The 20,144-nt window shown below is 36.8% G+C and overlaps 3 protein-coding genes across 3 annotated transcripts; 1 reads left to right on the top strand and 2 right to left on the bottom strand.

Annotated features, from left to right (window-relative positions):
- Positions 1–1,072: 1,072 nt before the first annotated feature.
- On the bottom strand, positions 1,073–10,507 carry LOC116296408 (tubulin beta-1 chain). Its single transcript, XM_031704426.2, has 6 exons — positions 10,312–10,507; positions 10,077–10,185; positions 9,786–9,896; positions 6,575–7,032; positions 3,082–3,576; positions 1,073–2,118 (listed from the first exon to the last, which is right to left on the bottom strand). Exons 1-6 carry the CDS (start codon positions 10,366–10,368, stop codon positions 1,939–1,941), a joined length of 1,410 nt encoding a protein of 469 aa, XP_031560286.1. The 5' UTR covers positions 10,369–10,507; the 3' UTR covers positions 1,073–1,938.
- Positions 10,508–11,568: 1,061 nt separating this feature from the next.
- LOC116296407 (tubulin beta-4B chain) lies at positions 11,569–14,150 on the bottom strand. Its single transcript, XM_089034534.1, has 6 exons — positions 13,994–14,150; positions 13,818–13,926; positions 13,593–13,703; positions 12,920–13,377; positions 12,118–12,612; positions 11,569–12,001 (listed from the first exon to the last, which is right to left on the bottom strand). Exons 1-6 carry the CDS (start codon positions 14,048–14,050, stop codon positions 11,891–11,893), a joined length of 1,341 nt encoding a protein of 446 aa, XP_088890660.1. The 5' UTR covers positions 14,051–14,150; the 3' UTR covers positions 11,569–11,890.
- A 679-nt stretch (positions 14,151–14,829) lies between these two features.
- Positions 14,830–20,098, top strand: LOC116296445 (nudC domain-containing protein 1). The gene is made up of 7 exons (XM_031704462.1): positions 14,830–15,113; positions 15,524–16,016; positions 16,763–17,081; positions 17,818–17,971; positions 18,261–18,386; positions 18,703–18,993; positions 19,414–20,098. The coding sequence occupies exons 1-7, from the start codon at positions 14,841–14,843 to the stop codon at positions 19,537–19,539; spliced, it is 1,782 nt and encodes a 593-aa protein (XP_031560322.1). The 5' UTR covers positions 14,830–14,840; the 3' UTR covers positions 19,540–20,098.
- The last annotated feature ends 46 nt before the right edge of the window (positions 20,099–20,144 follow it).

The raw sequence follows: 20,144 nt of genomic DNA, 5'->3' as shown, positions 1-20,144 counted from the left end.
CCATAATGATAAATCCTCGATTTATGGCACATACCCCGAGGTAGTATTTTGACAGACTTAACAACGGAATATCAGTCACTGCATGACAGAACGCATCTATCTTACGGCTGATTCGGCTGACATCGTACAACTAGAGTCAGTTTAATAGAAATGATGCTCTTCGAAAGCACTGTGTAAGCAAGTCCATAGTTGAATACCCAAACAGAATCTAATCGGCAGAACATCGTATAAACTCTTTTGCGCAAAACAAGTGATAAGTAATTTCCTTGTAATGGAAGAAAAATTGGGTAAAAATGAGTCCAGAAATAAGCAAGCATCTGTATCAAATATCCTGTAGATTGTGCGCATGGATGTGTGTCTTGATTCTTTTGTAAGATGGCGCCCAAGTACGATATGTGTAGATTGGATCTCCTGTAGTTTATGCGCAGGAAGTGTGTATCTTGATTCTTTTGTAAGATGGCGCCCAAGTACGATATGTGTAGATTGGATCTCCTGTAGTTTATGCGCATGGATGTGTGTGTCTTGATTCTTTTGTAAGATGGCGCCCAAGTACGATATGCGTAGATTGGATCTCCTGTAGTTTATGCGCATGGATGTGTGTGTCTTGATTCTTTTGTAAGATGGCGCCCAAGTACGATATGCGTAGATTGGATCTCCTGTAGTTTATGCGCATGGATGTGTGTATCTTGATTCTTTTGTAAGATGGCGCCCAAGTACGATATGCGTAGATTGGATCTCCTTTAGTTTGCGCGCAATGATGTGTGTGTTTTGGTTCTTTTGTAGCATGCCGCGCAAGGCAGGCGTGTGTAAAGAAGCTCTTGAGCGCGCAAGCATATTAATAGCCAAGGGTATGATAATAAGCGCACATGTCAACAAATGATCACTTCATAAACTTATAAAAAATTAATTATATCGATCTACCAATCAAAAAGACGCCTTCCATCGTTATGATCGATAACTTTTTCGTCTGATTTTCTCATTTTTGATGCCAAACGTCGACGTAATGATGTGATTTAAACCACCAATGGCCTTCTCTAGAATATTTCTCTCTTCTTCACACAGATTTATAAACTTTTTGTTGATAAAAGCATTTTATTCATTATCAATTATTGGAGCGCAGAGCAATGATATAAATGGAATCAACTCATTGTATTATCAATGAAATGCGCAAGACTTATTTTATCGCCAAGAGTAGGAATATCAACTGACCAGCAGTCCCTGTGTGCCTTGAGATAAAGTACTTGCGCATTAATAACGATATTCGTTTTGGATCCATCTATGACAACAAATCAATGATTGACCTAATAAAAAATGAGCTAGTCAGGTATTGATTGTAGTCTTGAGCGAAGCGTGCATGCATTTTTATGCTCTTGCTAACTGAAACAAGTGCAATATGACTCAATTATGTCGTGCAAAAAGTAAAATTATTCTTGCTTTCTTCTCATGGCTGAACGTCTTTAAAACTTCGCACAAACCCTTGAAAGTCTTTCTCTTATATCTTCAATCGTCCATTTACATGTGAAAATTCTTTGTAGGTATATTTGCCTTCTCGTAAAGTCTGCGGAATTTTTTCGTATTGTCTAACCAAGACAAAATTGTTAATGGAATACTTTTGTGTGACATTTAAAAATATTGATTCAAATCCTATTATTTATTGTCTTTTTCATAGTTGAATTCTCGTTCAGACGTTTCCCATTTCTTTTTCCATTAATTTTGCGACCATTTTATTATTTTCTTTGGCGGGTGTATCGTTCAGTTCTTGCAAGGCACTATGCCAAGTTTGAAAGTGCCTATAAAACCTCCTTTAAAGAATTCGAAGTAATAATGAATTCAGTAGCTTCTTGGTAAGGACTAAATTTCATATTCATCTTGCATTAGTGGCCTAGTATATGGCTCAGAGGTCATCTTCATCATTAGATACATCTGTGATTATCTTTCTTATTCATTGATGGAGTCATTTAATAGTGAGTCATTCGTTACATCTAGACTGTCCCATGCTTCTAAGGAGTCGTCGTATACTTCATATTCTTCAATTTCTAGGTCATCGAGGTCTGTCTCTACCCGCAGGTTTTCGCACTGTTGATAAGTACTTATGAGATCCCTTGCCTCATTCTCAGCCTGGAAAATAAAAGTAAGTAAGAAAGGTATGTAAATACTATTGATTTTTTAAACACGTGGAATAATATCATTTGCCAACGCAACGACATAGGGCTTAATGAACGTCACTCTTGGACATCAGAGTGATTTATCATCAAGACGCGAACGTCAAAGTTGACGCGGGCGCGAGCGCATTTTTCTTTCGCGCGCCGCCCTAAACGTGGTTGAATGTCTTCGACAGGACCCTAATTGCTGCATTTTTATGTCCTGTCGAGGACGTCATCCACGCTGAAGACTGCGCGCACACGCAACAAATGCGCTAGCGCCGTCGTCTTTGACGTTCGCATCTTGATGTTGAATCTCTCTTTTGTTACCCAAGAATGCCATCAAAAAATTTTGATTGTCGCGATACCAGGCTCAATATCTCTTGTCTCCTAACCCCGACAACCTCCCCCCCCCGACACAGACACACGCATGAAAATAACAAATAGCTAACAAGCAATAAAGACAAGTCTACAACCTTCCTATTATGCGCTACCTTAGAAAACAGAACTGAGATTAGGGTCTCATGAAAGTATATTCAAACTTCCTTGCCAAGGGATGGTGGCATTGTGATCTTTCCTTTTAAAGTTTAAAATTTAGATTTGCGCATCCTGTACTACTCGTATGCACTGCTCGTATAAAACTATTTCAAAAAAAGTTGTCATCACGATAGATAATAGGTGATAGGCGAAAAGCAATAAAAGATAGGTAATCCCAAGATCCAAGAATAGCTCGTAGAATGACTTGTGTTTCTGCTTCTTTATTCTTGTCAAGTACATGGACCTTAGTGATGAGACTGGTTCAATGTTGTTTGTAGTAGTGACGTAAGCCTTTGGTGATGATGACGTTTTTCGAAATAGGTGTATGTGGAAGCATGCAATACGTTTGTCTTGTACAAATAAGCATATCTTAGGTTTGTTTATAGAACGACTGCCGGCCTACCTCGGAAAACTGCTTCTCGTCCATACCCTCCTCAGTAAACCAATGAACAAAGGCTCTTCTCTTATGCATCGCAGTGAATTGCTCAAGCATTCTCTTAAATAGTTCTTGAATAGCCGTATTACTAGCGATACACGTGGCAGACATCTTCATATTCGTTGGAGGGACATCACAAACTGCCACTTTAGCGTTATTAGGAATCCATTCAACGAACAACGAACTGTTCTTGTTCTGGTGGGCGAGCATTTGGTTTTCCACTTCCTTCATTGATATCAATCCTCTGAACATTGCCGTGAATGTCAAGTATTTACCGTTTCGTGGGTCGCAAGCAATCATCATGTTCTTGGCGTCGAATATTTGCTGAGTGAGTTCAGCGACAGTTATGGCACGATAAGATACAGACTCACGACTTGTTAAGGGTGCAAATCCTGGCATGAAAAAGTGTAAGCGAGGATATGGGATCATGTTTACTGCCAACTTTCTTAAGTCTGCATTCAGCTGTGGAAGAAAAGAAAGTCTCGTCATTAATACAGCAAAAATGGAGCAAAATTGCGTTTCAGTTAATAGTAACTTCTAAAAAATATTCATTTTTTTTCTTCACCGACCACGAGAAGCTTGCTTCTATTCCAGAAAGAGCGCAATTCTCGTTCCTCTTACAGGAAGCGTTCGCGCGATCCTTTACGCGCTGACACCAAGCGCCACCTATCTCTTTTGCAGATCAAGTGTAACCTTTTTCATTTGCAGACTTTGAACAGCATTTCTTCTCTCTCAGTCTGCGCAAGCGTATCTCTTTACAGAATGCGGTTAATTTTTTACCTTACAGCGGACTGCGCCAACATATTGCATTCGATTGGTTTTTGCACGAGTGGAATTGAAACGGACGGTATTGACTTGACGTGCACGCACATAGTCTCCTACGTAGCCGCTATTGATGTCGTCACGCCACGCTTACTCCCCTAAGTAGCGGCGCTACTTAGGGGAGAAAGCGTTGCGTGACGAAACTAATAGCGGCTGCGTAGGAGACTAGCATGCACAACATGTCTTAACATTTTAATGATTTCTAACTGTTTCGTGTAAATAACCCTTTCTTAAACTAGCTCCCCACAGAAGCTTTACTAACAACTGAGAAGTATTTCTTTTAGTTTACAAAACTTTTACCGACTGCCGCACCACTCCATAGTACTAGTAACATCATGATTTAATGGTAGAAAATTTAAACGTATTTTATATATGCACTTGTAAAATATTTGAAATAAACCGCGTGCGGTAGTTGACTGAATAAAATATTTGAGGTATAACGCGCGCGCTGATTGGCTGGCTACTATATTTAAAAATCTCATACTTCTTCTGTGTCCGTCGAAAAAAACCCAATGAAAACGTGTCTATATTGTTATTTTTTCTTCACTGTTACTATTTCTGTACTTTCTTACGCAAAAAGGTGGTAGCGATAAGCTAATTTTGTCGCCAAAAAGACAAAAACACTAACTTGCAATTGTAACGAGAATCAAAAACCGCATTGAAACCACAATTGGTTACATTAATAGTTAGAAAGCATGGCCACAAAAGATTACAATAAAACAGCTAATAATAGCAACATAACAACTCTTTATCGGGAAGACAATCTCAAAATATCGTTGATTTACGTGAGCAAACACCTGTAGTAGATGGAGGTGAGGATTTGAATTGCAAATAAATTAACTCTATAGGCCTCTCAGAGTTGAAAATCCAAGATAAATGTTTTAACCCTCCGGCGTAACATATTATCTGTAGAACTCTTGCGGGGTACAGCAAGTTCTTTGAGGATGCATTCGACCACAGCTGTCTCTATTCACGCCTTCAACTTAGTGCGGTTTTTATAGTGAAAGAATTGCGGTCTCATGATTACCAATCGGACAAGATGAAGCGTAGCATCATGACTGACTGCGGTCGACTGAGCTGTGCTAAAGAAATGCTGAGAAATTTAGAGTTTTATTTCAAAAGCTCACAGTAACCGTAGTCTCCTAGTCTCTTACGCAGCCGCTATTAGTGTCGTCACGCAACGCTTACTCCCCTGAGTAGCTACTAAGTGGAGTGAGCGTTGCGTGACGACAATAATAGCCTGCGGCTGCGTAGGAAACAGACAGTAACCGCCTCTTTTCTAAATATATCCAAATCTATTAATATTTCATATTCATATGTTAATTTGCGCTTTATTTATAAATATTAAACATTATTATCATAATCATCATCATCATCATCATCATCATCATCATCATTATTATTATTATTATTATTATTATTATTATTACTACTACTACTACTATTTGTCTTCATACAGATCACGATAATTATATAGAAAATTAAGCGATTTAGTTCTGGTGATATTAATTTCCAATTCCGAGATTATTGAAGCAAAACAATTGTCCATAATCAAGATTTTATATTAGAGTGCATACCATATATCTGTTAAAAGGTAACTAACGAAATATTAAAAATTAGTGCAAAGTTTTGTAGGTTTATGGTATACTAAACTAAACTTACTAAACTTACTTATTTGTGCAAATTTGTGCGCTTTCCTACAAGGTTTTCCATAGATATTGGCGAGTAGAGTACATACCACATATCTGTGAAAAACTTCGTAAGAAATTGCACAAATTAGTAAGTTTAGCAAACTTCAGTAGACCGTAGACCTACAAAACATTGTACTTATTTGTACAAGTTTGTTGGTTAACTTTTTCACGGATAGATGGTATGCACTCTAATGCTTACATAAGGCTAACGAACATTTTTTAAATACCAAAAGAATTACGTTAATCCGACATTTTGGTTGTTTTAGTTTTAGTTAGAGCTACTATTAAGCGACTATTATGGGGAAAAAAATTTCAAGCAGTACGGATGTCAGTCGTGTGAGCAATAATCTCGTGCATCGTGTATGGTAGCTTAAACTGTTGCTGTCAATACCGTACCGTAACCGTACCGCGTGTCGTGACTCTTCGCAGTCACGCAAGTTATAGCTATTTAATATTCAATCATTAGTCAGTTAGACAGTACTTGTCGAAACATGTTAGAAAATCTAAGCTGTTTTATATTATAGTATGGCAAAGCTTCAAAGACACTTGGCACCGTCTACTACTCAGATTAATTCAGTTGGCATTCTAATCATTCAGCTAATTCCATTACCGTAATAACTCGTCTATATGTCATAATCTCTTTCGTGACCCTGAGACCCTTTTGGTTTCCGTCACGAGAAGAACTAGGATTTAGATGGAATCATGATTCATCAGTTTTCTGATGGGCCGATAACTCAGTGTTATTCAAAACTACCAGGCGTGAATCTCATAGCAATCATATTACAAACAGTCCAAAGCAGGGCCTGAAAAGGCAAATTTAAATTCTTAATTTTTCGCCAAAGCCCTACTTTCCCTAGCGAAGAGCCCGGCATGCCAGCGCTGAAAAATGAAGCGCGCGCATGGATTCAACTGCAATAGTATCTAAGAATGATTTTGACACACACTACCTGACCAGGGAATCTCAAACATGTCGTTAGTCCACTCATTGTGTTCGATATCAAGTGGTTCAAGTCATTATACGTAGTTGTATCAATCTTTAAAGTTCTAAAGCAGATATCATACAACGCCTCGTTATCGATGCAGAACACCTCGTCAGTCGTCTCCACCAACTGCTGCAAAGCCAACGTCGCATTGTAAGGCTCCACTACTATCTCAGACACTTTAGGCGAAGGAAACACGCTCATCGAGCTTAGTATCCTGTCCGGGTACTCTTCCTGTAGGTGGTATAGAATAAGTGTACCCAATCCTGACCCTGTACCACCCCCAAGGGAATGAGTTAGCATGAAGCCTTGAATCGTGTCGCAGTCCTCAGCTTCTTTACGTAAGGCATCAAGTACCTCCTCGATAAGATTGCAGCCGTTAGAGTAGAATCCTTTGGCCCAGTTGTTTCCTGCTCCACATTTGCCTGTGATAAAATACAATAGCACTAAGAAATCTGGAAGTTTATTCAATAAAAACAGTAGGACTGCACTCATATTGAAGCTAAAAGTCTGTGCGCATTTGGCGTTAGGCGCTAACAAATCTGGACAATCATTTGATGAATACAGTAGGATTGCACTCTGAATTGAAGCATTTGCTCAGCAGTACTATTGTCGAAGTGGAAAGAGAATCGAAATTCATCATGAAAATATTTAGAGCTAGGATATGCGGGACAGACAGACAGAGCTGGATGAGAGAGATAACTAAAGACGTTGTTACGTGTTGCATGAGAAATAGACTAGAGGGCCTAAGTAAATAAATTTGAGCTGCGTTAGTGCATGAACCATGAATAGTATGAACACGAGTAAATCGTGCACCATAAAGTGAAAACCAATATATCCAACCAACATATCATTTGTTGATTCTTACTTGTAATAAATATAGAAAATATGGGAAAGAAATTAAATTATGGTATTCATCAAAGTTAGTGAGAAGTTTGTAATTTATAATGCAACACTGCAACACAAGCTCTTGATGGCAGAATAATCCATAATCCAACCTCTTGCAAATTAACGGCCATCTTAGTTATCCACTTCAAATCGCGCAAATTTTTCCTGTACGTCCGAGAGTCAGTTGTATTTTTTACTGAAAAGTTATTCCCTAGTCGCCGTAAAACCTACCGGTTCACTTTTTCTAATCGTATCAAAATGAAAAACACACGAATCAATTATTCAATTTCCTTTCATTCAATGTCCTATAATTATAGTCTACTTAAAATTTTACAAATATTTCATATTCTCGCAAAGCATTCAAGCATTTACAAATCTTGATAAGTGACTGTATTTTGTCTAAACTAGCGCCCTTTCTTTTGGCTTTCAGGCAAAGAGATGGCAAGGTTCAAGAATAGTTATAATCTCCAATAACTATGGTTCAAGAGATAAATGCCAGTGACGTAATGGAAAAAGTGATAATACTAGTAACGTACAAGCTTCGACACAAGAACAAGTGTAAAAGTGTCTTGCATTTCGTGGGAAAAACTTGGTTGACCTCACATCGTACGCCTGACAGCGCTTTACTCAATTAAGCATAAGAGTTATTAGAACTAGGGTCACAAACACTTAAATTAAATATTCTAAAGCCTGGAGTGACTGACAAGATTTGAAAAGGTTATTATTGCCGAGTTTTTTTAGAAAAAAATTATTGATGCGTAGAGTCAGGCCATCAGAACAGCGTGATTTTTATGATTATGAATAATCATAGGACCAACCATATTAAGGACATTATGTTGAGACCTTTTTTGTTTTATCTCAGTCATAAATGTTATTTTTCAGTCGATATAACTTCTCTTAACTGTTTTCAAAGCATTCAAACAGTTTTTCGTCAAACTATGGGTTAAAAAATTTCATATGAAGGACTAACTAAGCTTTATTATTTTAATAAAATTCAATAATTATTTGTTAAAAGTATCATTAAGAAAATATAACAAGAAGGATGTTTGGAGAAAGCGTAAATCAGCGTGACATAGAATCCATTACCCCGCAAAGCTTCTTATGGCTTGCGCATACTGATTATACTGGTGTTATTCAAGGTCCCTTTTTCCGCAAACCCCACAGCTTTAAAAAACAATATGTAAGAGTTATAGCCGACAACTGTCATGTAAATGATAGCTGCAGGTAGCGCACTCAATCATATCTTGTTATTGTGTTTGTTTGTAAGATTTCTAAGATGGAACCAGAAAAGCCAAACCACAATCTTGCTCATAACTATAGCATTACCTCACGAACCTACAAAATCTATGTAACGTTAACATCAACTTTTGTTAAGAATATTTTATCAAACGTCGACCCGAAACTTTCGAAACTTTTAGAACCCGCCAACCACGGATAATGAGGTATAAAAGCTTTAGCGATTTATTTTAAGAAAGAAAATTTTATTCTCAGCGTGAGTCTGGGAGAAGACATGACATGCTGTTATATGCTAATGGACCAGTTTAGACAAGAGAAACGTGTTTGCGCTTTTTCGAAAAACGCACGAACATTAACAATTAGAAGTGCGCTATTGACAGTAAAGCTTTTAGGATCAAGCACTTGATAGAAAACACAATGCGTGGCTTAAGTTTTATTGGAGTACTTGTGAATAATTCTTTGACATTATCATTGATATACGAGTGCATTCATGGTTGGATATTTTCGTTAGACGCTGTCATTCATTGCTAAAATTAATAACATTATAGTACACGAAAATCGTTTTGACCGACAATAAAACTGCAACTGTAGAAAATTCAAATATTTACAGATTTAGGAAATGGATATTTTTATCTGTATAGGTAGCAATGTAACATAAATGCTATTTAACAAAATGCGGATAGCTCTGAAGCCATTTGCCGAGGGAGATTCTGATGCACCGCGGAAAACAACAAACTTGACAACGAACGGATATGGTGCCAACAACGTAGCTTCTTAAGGAAATGGTCGAAAGTTCGAGATCTAATATTAGATCACTCTGTCGCAAGATCGAATCCTGACATCATACTTCTTTAATCAGATCTAAGAATACTACACATTAGTTAGACCCTAAACGGAGGAAATCTAGTACCCAAATGAAAACTTAATTATTTTGTATATTCTGTGAATGAATAACAAAATGGATGGGAAAAAAGCATATGGGAGTTGTTTATGATGATTTACAAGATTTTATGATAAATAGCGTAAAGAATAATTTGAACAACATCACGCTTACCAAAAACATAGTTGTCAGGTCGAAAGAGTTGGCCAAGGGGTGACGACCTTAGAGTGTCCATAGTACCGGACTCCAAGTCCACGAGTACGGACCGAGGAACATAGCGTTGTTCTACGTAAAACGAAAAAAAAAAAAAGGTATAATCGCCTTGCGTAAGTACCAAGATGTTCAGAATACTGACAGGTATTTGCGGTGAAAGATAGCGATATTAAAGGGTGTATTTAAGGGTATTACTGTCAAGATATTGTAAACTTGATTGAATTTAGAACCGTGCTATATTCGTTTACAAACCTGATCCTTCCGAGAAATACACCTCTATTTTTTCCAATTGCTTGTTGTAATTGCCTTTATACTTTCCTTCGCGGTCTATGCCATGTTCCTCACAGACTAAATCCCAGAACTAAATAAACCAAATAATTATACAATATGGTTAAAAGAACGCAATTACAAGAACCTTCCGAGCGATAAAATCTTCATAGGCGAGCGATGGATGTCTAGTACTTTAGTGATTGAAAACGTGACTTACTTTATAACCAACTTGGTTCCCACATTGTCCAACTTGAACGTTGATTATTTCTCGCATCTCAGGATTCGATTCGAGGACGGAATCGTAAGAGCAGGGCTTGTGTACCTCATCTCTGTTTCCCTGGAAGGCCGCCACTTAGGTTCAAAGAAGCCATTTACAAGACAGTCTACGCTATGATATGAATTATTGAAGCCTTCACTAAACAAAAACCAGAAACCGGTGGTCATTCATCATTATCAAGTTGCCTCACTTCTATGACAAGCGCACTTCCGGTTCACTTGATCAAAATCGTTCAAGTGATAAGAATGCGTTTACTTTGATTGTCTTCTTTATTTTTTATTTGTTCGTATCGATGAAAAATGAGTATATAAAGGATCAAGTGACGAAACGGATTATTTTTTCCAGACGTCTGCATTTACTTTTTGGGAGATCTTTTTGGTCGTCTTCAAGGAATTAAAGATGTAATAACAAGGTGGTTATCGTTAAATCAATAGCTTGATAGATATTCAATTTTAAACCAGCAAATTTTACAAGTTCACACAGATTCAAGAACTAAACAGCGTGGGAGGTCAATCGTCATGGGTCAAGATCTAACTTGATGTAAACAGCCTTGAAATACATTAGAAAAAATGTGGATGTGATAAACATAGTATGCGGGCTTCCTGTGGTAATCAGACGGGAGTTTCATCTTTTGTTTCATAAGTAGAGAAATGATTTTTATATCTCAATTATTATTGAAATGTTGATTTTTTCATTATAATAATTATAATTAATATTTACATTAAAGGGGCACTTGGACGAAAATAAATGAAAATTGGAAATGACTTTAAACTTAATCAAACGTATCTATATGGCCCAAATTGTAGCCAAGCAACACATTTTCTTCACAGTAAAATGTCAGATAAAAATTATTAATTTTATCTATCATATAAATTGGGAGTAAATGATGTCATTTACTCAACCCTATTGTTCTTTTCTCTTTTAGCCCAAAATTTCTCAACTGCAAGTTGCTCCCAGGCAAAAATTTTCAAATCTGGTTTACATAATCACAATTGAGTCAAATTATCAAGTGCTTCAATTATTCAGACTGAAAAATTGGGGCGTTTTCATCTAAGTGGCCCTTTAATAAATTAATGTATTGAAGAAACGCTGCACTTTTTCAAAATAATTTCTTTTGCAAGGAATCGGCTATTAATATATGGATGCTCCAAATACCCTTTATTTTGTTTCTAGTTGAATAAACAAATAAAATTTCAATAAACACAACCGAGTTCACTCTTTATTATAATACTGTCTTTCCAAACTGCTTATTAACAAAGGAAGTAGTTTTATCCATGTAATAAGTACCTCAACTCAACGGACATTTAATATCCACAGGCTATAAATATATATATTTCTTCAACGAATAAATTCTGTACTCACTTAAAAATTAAAACTTTGTATAGCATTATTTTAAGTGATAAAAGATTCAGGTAATATAAACAAACCAAAACACAGGTTAAAAGTCATGCTCTCTACTCATATAGCACTCTAGGTTCAGCACAAAATAAGTTTAAGAATTTTCTTGAGGGATAAATATTTATGCAGCCTCGCCTTCTTCTTCCTCCTCGTCAAACTCTCCTTCCTCTTCAGCTGTTGCATCTTGGTATTGTTGGTATTCTGACACCAAATCGTTCATGTTGGACTCAGCCTGTCAAACAGAGAATATTGCTTTAGAAATTGTTTGTATGCTCTTTTTTCTCCGGTTGCGTGACTTAACAAATGTGCAAGAACTGTCAAATCATAATTATTAATAATTATATTTACCTCAGTGAACTCCATCTCATCCATACCCTCGCCAGTATACCAATGAAGGAAAGCCTTTCTCCTGAACATAGCCGTAAACTGCTCGCTGATTCTCTTGAACAGTTCTTGGATGGCGGTACTGTTACCAATAAAAGTGGCTGACATCTTGAGTCCTCTTGGTGGGATGTCACATACAGCAGTCTTCACATTGTTGGGGATCCATTCAACAAAGTACGAGCTATTCTTGTTCTGCACATTCAACATCTGTTCATCAACCTCCTTCATGGACATGCGGCCTCGGAACATGGCAGCAACCGTCAGGTAACGGCCATGACGTGGATCACATGCAGCCATCATGTTCTTGGCATCAAACATCTGTTGTGTCAATTCAGGTACAGTTAGAGCACGGTATTGCTGGGATCCACGGCTGGTCAATGGAGCGAAGCCAGGCATAAAGAAGTGGAGACGTGGGAATGGTACCATGTTGACAGCCAATTTCCTCAAGTCAGCATTAAGCTATAACGTTAAGACATTTCGTTAATCATTGTCAAAGTTATTGCTTTCTTGGTCTCAACAAGTTTTTTAAAAGGAACTAGAAAAATCTTTAGCAATGATAACTTTGACCTTTCGTAGGTGTGATAATGGGAGGGACTGACCCTTTTATTGAAATAATCTGAATAAATTATTTGAAGCCAAAACAGGAAGAAAAAAGCTTTGAACTATGGTAAAATCACTTTTCATCACACATTTAAAAGAGATCACCACTATAAAAAAATATTAGGTACAAAGCAAATTGAGCAACCCACATAGTAAAAACACTAACCTGTCCTGGGAATCGCAGGCAAGTTGTCACACCGCTCATGGTGGCAGATACAAGATGGTTGAGATCTCCATAGGTTGGGGTGGTAAGCTTCAGAGTTCTAAAGCAGATATCGTACAATGCCTCGTTGTCGATACAGTACGTCTCATCAGTGTTTTCTACCAGCTGATGGACTGACAGAGTTGCATTGTAAGGTTCAACAACGGTATCTGACACCTTTGGTGAAGGCACAACACTGAAGGTGTTCATGATCCTATCTGGGTACTCCTCACGGATCTTGGAAATTAGAAGTGTACCCATGCCAGAACCCGTTCCGCCACCTAGGGAGTGTGTGAGCTGAAATCCTTGTAGACAGTCGCAGCTTTCAGCCTCCTTTCTGACTACATCAAGGACGGAATCCACTAATTCTGCTCCCTCGGTGTAATGGCCTTTTGCCCAATTATTTCCAGCACCACTTTGGCCTAATAAAATCAATTAACATGGCTATTAAAACCCATCGTACCGCATCAGTTATTTTTTCTACATGATCTTTTTACATTTAACTTATGTATTTGAATTTTACAGATCAGCAGGTAAAAAGTCAACGGCTCAAGATCGAGCTCATCAATTTTACATGATTTTGCCATTATTCGCAACAAAACCAAGGATTAGTGAAATAAAGCTGAATTCAACTTACCGAAAACGAAGTTATCAGGTCGAAAGATTTGCCCAAAAGGACCAGAACGAACTGAATCCATTGTTCCTGGCTCCAAATCGACCAAAACAGCACGAGGGACATATTTCCCGCCTAAAATCGTTTGAGACGCAAGCAAACAAATCGTCAGAGAAAAATCGAAATAACTCAAAATTTACCGATCTTTTTTAAGTAAAAAGCAAGAAACTTATTTCAAAATTCATTTACCAGTAGCTTCATTATAGTAGACATTGATCCTTTCAAGCTGCAGGTCAGAATCACCGTGGTAAGTTCCAGTAGGGTCGATGCCATGCTCGTCCGAGATCACCTCCCAAAACTGAAGCGGAAAAATCTCTTTTCAGCGCGACTTCTTCAAGACAAAAACGCCAAATTTTCAAACCTACCTTAGCACCGATCTGGTTTCCACACTGTCCAGCTTGGAGATGTACAATTTCACGCATATTTGGATATTTTTTTGGTAAAATAAAGCTAAAGATCTCTCTCACAAACAGCCGCCTTACTTTCACTTTTTGATGTGCGGCTTGGGCGTCGGGCTGGTATTTATACTGCTCACGCCACCATTGTTACGTCAGCTGTTGTCATAGTGATGTCACATAAATTCACATAAACAGCCCTGATTAGCATACATCAGAACGAGGCCAGACTGTTTATGATCAGTTTGTTTGTTGTCGTAACCATCCATCATACTTGGAATAACCTGTTTTAATTTAGATAGCTGTTTATTTAGAACAAAAGCACTCAAATACGATCAAATGATCATGTTCAAAAGTCAACTGCCTTTTTGACTTCGAAATAGTGTTCACAAGATATTTATTTTGTGATTACATGTAAGTAACCAAGTATAAAAGCAAGTTAAAAATATTTTACTCCAGTTTTCTTTTTAACAATGTTATCATTTCGAAGACCCTCATTAATTAAGTACATCTTGTTGTTGAAAATACGAAATATTTTTGAGTTGTTAAGAAGCTTTACTTACTTTTTTTAACTTTACGTAAAAACTTTTGATGAAAGACTTTTAGTTAAAAGTAACTTTTAAATTAATTAACTTTTACCCTTCGTACTCCTTTTACTCGCCTTTTTATTTGCAGATAACAAAATGTTCGTCAAAAATATATTTCTTTTTTGTTGTTTTGTTTGTTTGTTACTTTGTTTGATTTTTTCCTAAAAGTTGGTACTTGTGCTAAATTGTACATGTTATGGGTTACCTGTGTAATTTTGACTGCTTTCAAAATGGCTACCGAATCGCTAAATCCAGATTCTTCCCTGTTGAATCCGAAATTCGAAGGGTACAAGCTCTCTGCAGACCCGGTTGAAGTCAGTTCTACTAACCTTGTCTCTGATGTTAAAGTAGTGAACCAAAGAGATGACTTATTCTCGTTACAATACATTCGTGCCTTTGGTAGCCACAACCATCTTACCATAGATCCTTGGCAGGACTCCACACTTTGTGAACGAGTTTACTTCGTAGATGAAAATAATGAAGTCCAACAAGCTACCGTTAAGGTGAGGACTGAAGTTTGTCTTATTTCTTGCATTCATTTGTAGTTTACGACCTTATTATTCCTTAAAAATAGGGTTTTGTGCTCATGTCGTTTGAAGATGTCGAAAGCACGTGTAGCTAGCTTCAGTAAACTCAACTCCTTAATAGTTAACTTTGTACTTTCCCTTACGATGATCGAACATATTTCATTTTGATTTTATTTTGCTATTTACCATATGTCTTGGAAAGAATTAAATGTCTAATTAACACCTGCTATTGATTTCCCTTGGGAAATTATTAAAGACCTTGATTACTTGAAATATTCTTTATTGTTCTAAAACAGTCAAAGTTTTGAAAGTTCTTTTTTCTTTCTTTGTATGACTTTCTTGTTTGAACACCATGGGTATTAAAGCTGACATTGTTTGCCTTTCAGGGTAACACCATAGACACTTTAGAGAGTGTGTTCAAGATACCATTAACAGAAGAATGCAAGGAAAGATTGAACACTTCAATATCCTTTCCTTCAAAAGAATTCGTATGTGTAGGGGATGGCTGTGGAAAGCTGTATATCATCCACTCTGAAGGCAGAACCAAGTGTGGCAGTACAGAATGGAAGACCTCATTTGTATATGAGTTTGAAGAGCCATTTGAAATAAGTCATGCAATCCAGGATGCAGAAACTGGAACACTGAGTTGTCTAATGCTAAGTATGATAGAAAAAGATGATGAAATCTTGGCTAAAAAAGCTCACATTGTCAAGCTCTCACTTGGAGTGTTTTCTCAGTTGATGTCTTCAGGGTCATCTAGTTTCACATGCGAGGCCATCAAGCACATTCAAGGGCAGAGTGCTCCTCTGTATGCAGTCATAGAACCAGGAAACAAAGCTGTTATTGTTGCTTGTGAAAAGACTTTTCACTTGTTAAAAGGTACTTGCAATTTTTTTGTTTGGAATGTTACAGCATTTTATTTATCTGCTAAAAAACACAGTGTGGGTACATGTTCAGTAAATTTTCAGAAAAGTTTCTCTCTTTGTATATCATCTATACATCTCGTAACTTTAGTCTACAAAGAGGGAACCAATAGGGTGGCATAGCTGTAATGCACTCACCTCTAGGGTGTCAGGCTTGATTCCTGAACTCAGCATCACATAAGTAGTATTTGCTTGGTCTCTTCCTCGATTCGAGGGTTTTTCTCCAGGTTTTCTGCCCCCACCCCCACCCCCACCCCCTCCCAAAAAAAGACTAGCTTATTTTAAAAATACAAATTTGATCTAGGTTATGCACTGAATCATCTCACTCCTGAGGGTGTTTCAAGGTTTGATAAAATTGAAGAATTTTTTACAACATAGTAGTCCCTTCACAGACAGTTCCCTGCACCACCTTGAAAGGTAGCTGTGCCTTTGCATTGAAGCAAGACAAACTGTGAGCTTGCAATGATAGAGACCTTTTTTAGCACCTTGGACAATTTATTCACAAGTCTCTATTATTGCAAGCTCACCGTTCGTCTTGCTTCGATGCAAAGGCATGGCTACATTTCATGATTGCACATGGAATTGTGAAAGGGAATATTATGCTGTTTACATTGATTTCTTACAGTCATTAAAAAAATCACTCTTAATTTGTGCTTAGTGTTTAATTTGCAGCTTGTAAATTGAGTTGTATGTGGTTTTCAGATAACAACAACAGTTCAAGCCAAAACAATGAAAAAACAGAAATCCAAGAAAAAGAACAAAGTGATGAGAAGGGCAAGAATGGTGAAGATAATGAAGATGAGGAAGAGCAACCCACATATACATACACCTGGTTCCAAGAGGGTGACGAAGTCACTGTCAGTTTTGAACTTGCCGAGGGAACAACCAAAGATGATGTTGTTTGTGTCATAAAACCTGATGAAATAGAGCTCAGCTTGTTCAGTGGGGAAACTTTGCTTAAAGGCCCACTGTTTGCCAAGGTCAAAGCTGGAGAAAGCACCTGGACGTTGAGTAAAAATAGGTAAGGCTAAAGTGCCTATGACCCCTAACTCAATGTTTTCAGCATTGATTCTACATGAAGTTAAAAGTTAAATAGTAAAATATTATTATATGATTTGAGTGATGCATCTTGAAGATATCAAGGTTTATACTTCCAGTATGCTAATGAGTGTGATGTCATAGTAGGCATTATTAAATATACGAAAATTTACTGGGGTAGTAAAATATCCTATATAAAACATAATTATCTTACTCAGGGTTTATAGAAAGGTTATTGTAAATTTGTTTCCTCATAGTAACCAGTTTTTGATTTAAAAATGATGACAAATAAACCCAATTGCCTACTATGACATCACACTCATTAGCATACTGGAAGTATAAACCTTGATATCTTCAAGATGCATCACTCAAATCATATAATAATATTTTACTATTTAACTTTTAACTTCATGTAGAATCAATGCTGAAAACATTGAGTTAGGGGTCATAGGCACTTTAACATTAAGGGATCATAATTATGGTATTCTTATGATTCCAAATAATTTGGATGGTCAGGCAAATGGAGGGGAATTCTAGTCATTTTGAACAGTAATGTTGAGCCAGAAGCGAGGTATGACCGAGCTAAAACTGATTTGGCCAGTTGAGGCCAACTGAACAGCCTTTACTTTTAGCCCTGGGTACCCAAGGTAACGGTGTAAATGTTACAAAATGATACCATTCCATCTCATACAGAAACACCTGTATATCTTCCTTTGTAGTTTAGAAATTGTTCTAGAAAAGCAATCAACAGAGCATCATTGGAGTAGTGTGGTAGCAGGAGATACAAAAGGAAAATATATACTCCAGGGAGAAGAAGCAAAAAGAGTGCAGGAAATCCATGAAAGACTAGAACACTTGACCTCTGACAAGTTGGTAAGTGATCTATGCAAGAATCAGACCCATCCATACTCAATGGCATGCTACAGGGCTAGGCAATCCCTCATAAAGCCCTAGCTTACAGTCTGATTTTCTTTCAACATGATGTATTCAGTGTGTAATACAAAACACAAGGAGGAACCGAAGCCCAAAAGAAGTGTTAATTAAGTGAAACCAAGCTGAAGACTGGCTGCATGCAATATCCAACAGTCAGTAGATCTATTCACCACCCTCTCGGAGGAAGCATGAATTTAAATAATTTTATTCTTTGCTATATCTTAATTAGGTTAGCAGTGATAAAGCAGAAAGACTACTGTTCAACCAGCAGCAACTAGAAGACTGTGATGAATTTCCAGAGGATATAGAATACATTATGAGACTGGATATAAATACAGGGACAATAACGCACAAAGTAAGAAATTGGTAAAATAATTATTATTAATATTATCATTGTCAAGTGTGTGAATAAATAAAGTCTAAGTCTAATAGTAATAATTTTATTGAGATATTTTCTGGGAGATGACTTAAGATGAACTTAGTAAAATGAATGATTGAACAAGTCAGTGATTGTATAAATAAATGAATGAGGAAGTGTATAAGTCAATGTATCTATTAATGAATGAATAAATTTACAAATATATCCATAAATAAATGAATGTAGATGAATATAAGCAAATGAATTGAAGGAACAAATGAATAAATGACTCTATGCATTTTGTCATTACCAGGTCTGTCTTGCTGGCCATCAGTGGGTATTCAACACAACTCTCAGCCCAGGAAGTCTACCTGTCTTCTGTCTTCGGCATGATGTTGATGCACTGGTTTGGCAGCCTAAAACAAACCTTGACGATCCTAACAAATACTGGAGCCACATTGGAACATTCGATGCGCTGGGTTATGTCCAGGCCTCAAAAGAGGACAGAAGATTTTCAACTTGTGCACCAAATATGAAATATGCTGTAATAACTGACAGCACTAAACATGTGTATATTTATAACAGACCAGAAAATGGAGCAAAGGTTAGTGTTTATATTGTTTTTTTACAGGGCAATTCGTATATATAATTGCATGGGGCTGAGTAAAATTAAGGATTAATTTCACAACTATTTTCAAAGTCTTGTAATTGCCCGAGTCACAAAGCGACTTTGAAAACACAAGTGAGATTAATCCTTAATCTTACGAGAAACCATACAATACATACAAATCTTTGCCTTGACATTCATTTTGACAAGTAACGTTGACTCGTCACTAAATTAGAATACATAAGGGCTTTATCATTTTAACAAAAGTGAACTTTCAGACAGAGGCTGGTTTAGAAAGCATTTATAAATTCTGTCTCAAGAAAAAATCCTGTTCAAAAATTGCACAATGTCAATTTGTATTAGTAAAATTGCTTTAAAATTTATTTCTAAATACCTTGTTTGTTTAATTTGTCTAAGGTTTCCATTCAGAAGGTTGTGACTCTTGAATCTCCAAGCAACAGCATACTTGGACTTCAGGCCAGCAACAAGAGAATCTTTGTTCTCACATCCAAATCTCTTCATGTAATTTTAGCAAAAAGTTGATCAATGTCCATTCTAATTTGTTAGCAGATCAGGAGTCATTCTTTACAAAACACTTAGTATGAGATTTAAAAGAATTTAGAATATATTAGGGCTTTGTTACACTTGTATTTTTACATCATATTTCTCATGTATAAAACTTTTTGGAAAGGAACTTTCCTTCTTGTCTTTTAAGCTACTTATATTGTGACTCACAAAAACAAGGACCACATTAATTATTTGCATGCTGCTAAACAAGCTTTTACATGTCTTGTTTGGTAAAACCAGCCAGCTTCACATCAAAATGCATTGGTACATTATAGCTGTTTATAGTTTTGCATGTTCAGCTGTAACAGAACTGGGCCCAGTTGTTCAAAGCCCGATTAGTGCTAATCCTGGTCTTAATAAGACCTATAGAGTTAATCCTGGATTAGCACTAATCCAGCTTTGAACAACCCGGCCCTGTGTTTATCATGCCATAACTTTTTTCTATTACTTATATAAATAAATTTATTGTATGTTAAAAGTTGTATAGTAAGGTATTTGTTAAATAGAGGGTTGATCCATCACTTGTAACATCCAATGGGATTAATGAACGTTTTACTTTCAACTAACCCTTTCTTTTGTCT

This window comes from Actinia tenebrosa, unplaced genomic scaffold (assembly GCF_029948245.1).
Source record: "Actinia tenebrosa isolate PJP-AT-01 unplaced genomic scaffold, QUT_ActTen_1.0 PGA_scaffold2__45_contigs__length_23673736, whole genome shotgun sequence".
NCBI lineage: Eukaryota > Metazoa > Cnidaria > Anthozoa > Actiniaria > Actiniidae > Actinia > Actinia tenebrosa.
The sequence above is the reverse complement of the archived record's forward strand: the minus strand, read 5'-3'. Positions and strand labels throughout refer to the sequence as shown.

Coding starts and splice junctions, on each gene's coding strand:
- LOC116296408 (XM_031704426.2), bottom strand. CDS start 10,368: ATGCGAGAAATAATCAACGTTCAAGTTGGACAATGTGGGAACCAAGTT. Junction 10,186..10,311: donor GGAACCAAGTTGGTTATAAA/GTAAGTCACGTT, acceptor TGGTTTATTTAG/TTCTGGGATTTAGTCTGTGA. Junction 2,119..3,081: donor ACGAGAAGCAGTTTTCCGAG/GTAGGCCGGCAG, acceptor TTTATTTTCCAG/GCTGAGAATGAGGCAAGGGA.
- LOC116296445 (XM_031704462.1), top strand. CDS start 14,841: ATGGCTACCGAATCGCTAAATCCAGATTCTTCCCTGTTGAATCCGAAA. Junction 15,114..15,523: donor TCCAACAAGCTACCGTTAAG/GTGAGGACTGAA, acceptor TTTGCCTTTCAG/GGTAACACCATAGACACTTT. Junction 18,994..19,413: donor GACCAGAAAATGGAGCAAAG/GTTAGTGTTTAT, acceptor AATTTGTCTAAG/GTTTCCATTCAGAAGGTTGT.
- LOC116296407 (XM_089034534.1), bottom strand. CDS start 14,050: ATGCGTGAAATTGTACATCTCCAAGCTGGACAGTGTGGAAACCAGATC. Junction 13,704..13,817: donor CTACTATAATGAAGCTACTG/GTAAATGAATTT, acceptor AAACGATTTTAG/GCGGGAAATATGTCCCTCGT. Junction 12,613..12,919: donor GCCTGCGATTCCCAGGACAG/GTTAGTGTTTTT, acceptor TTAACGTTATAG/CTTAATGCTGACTTGAGGAA.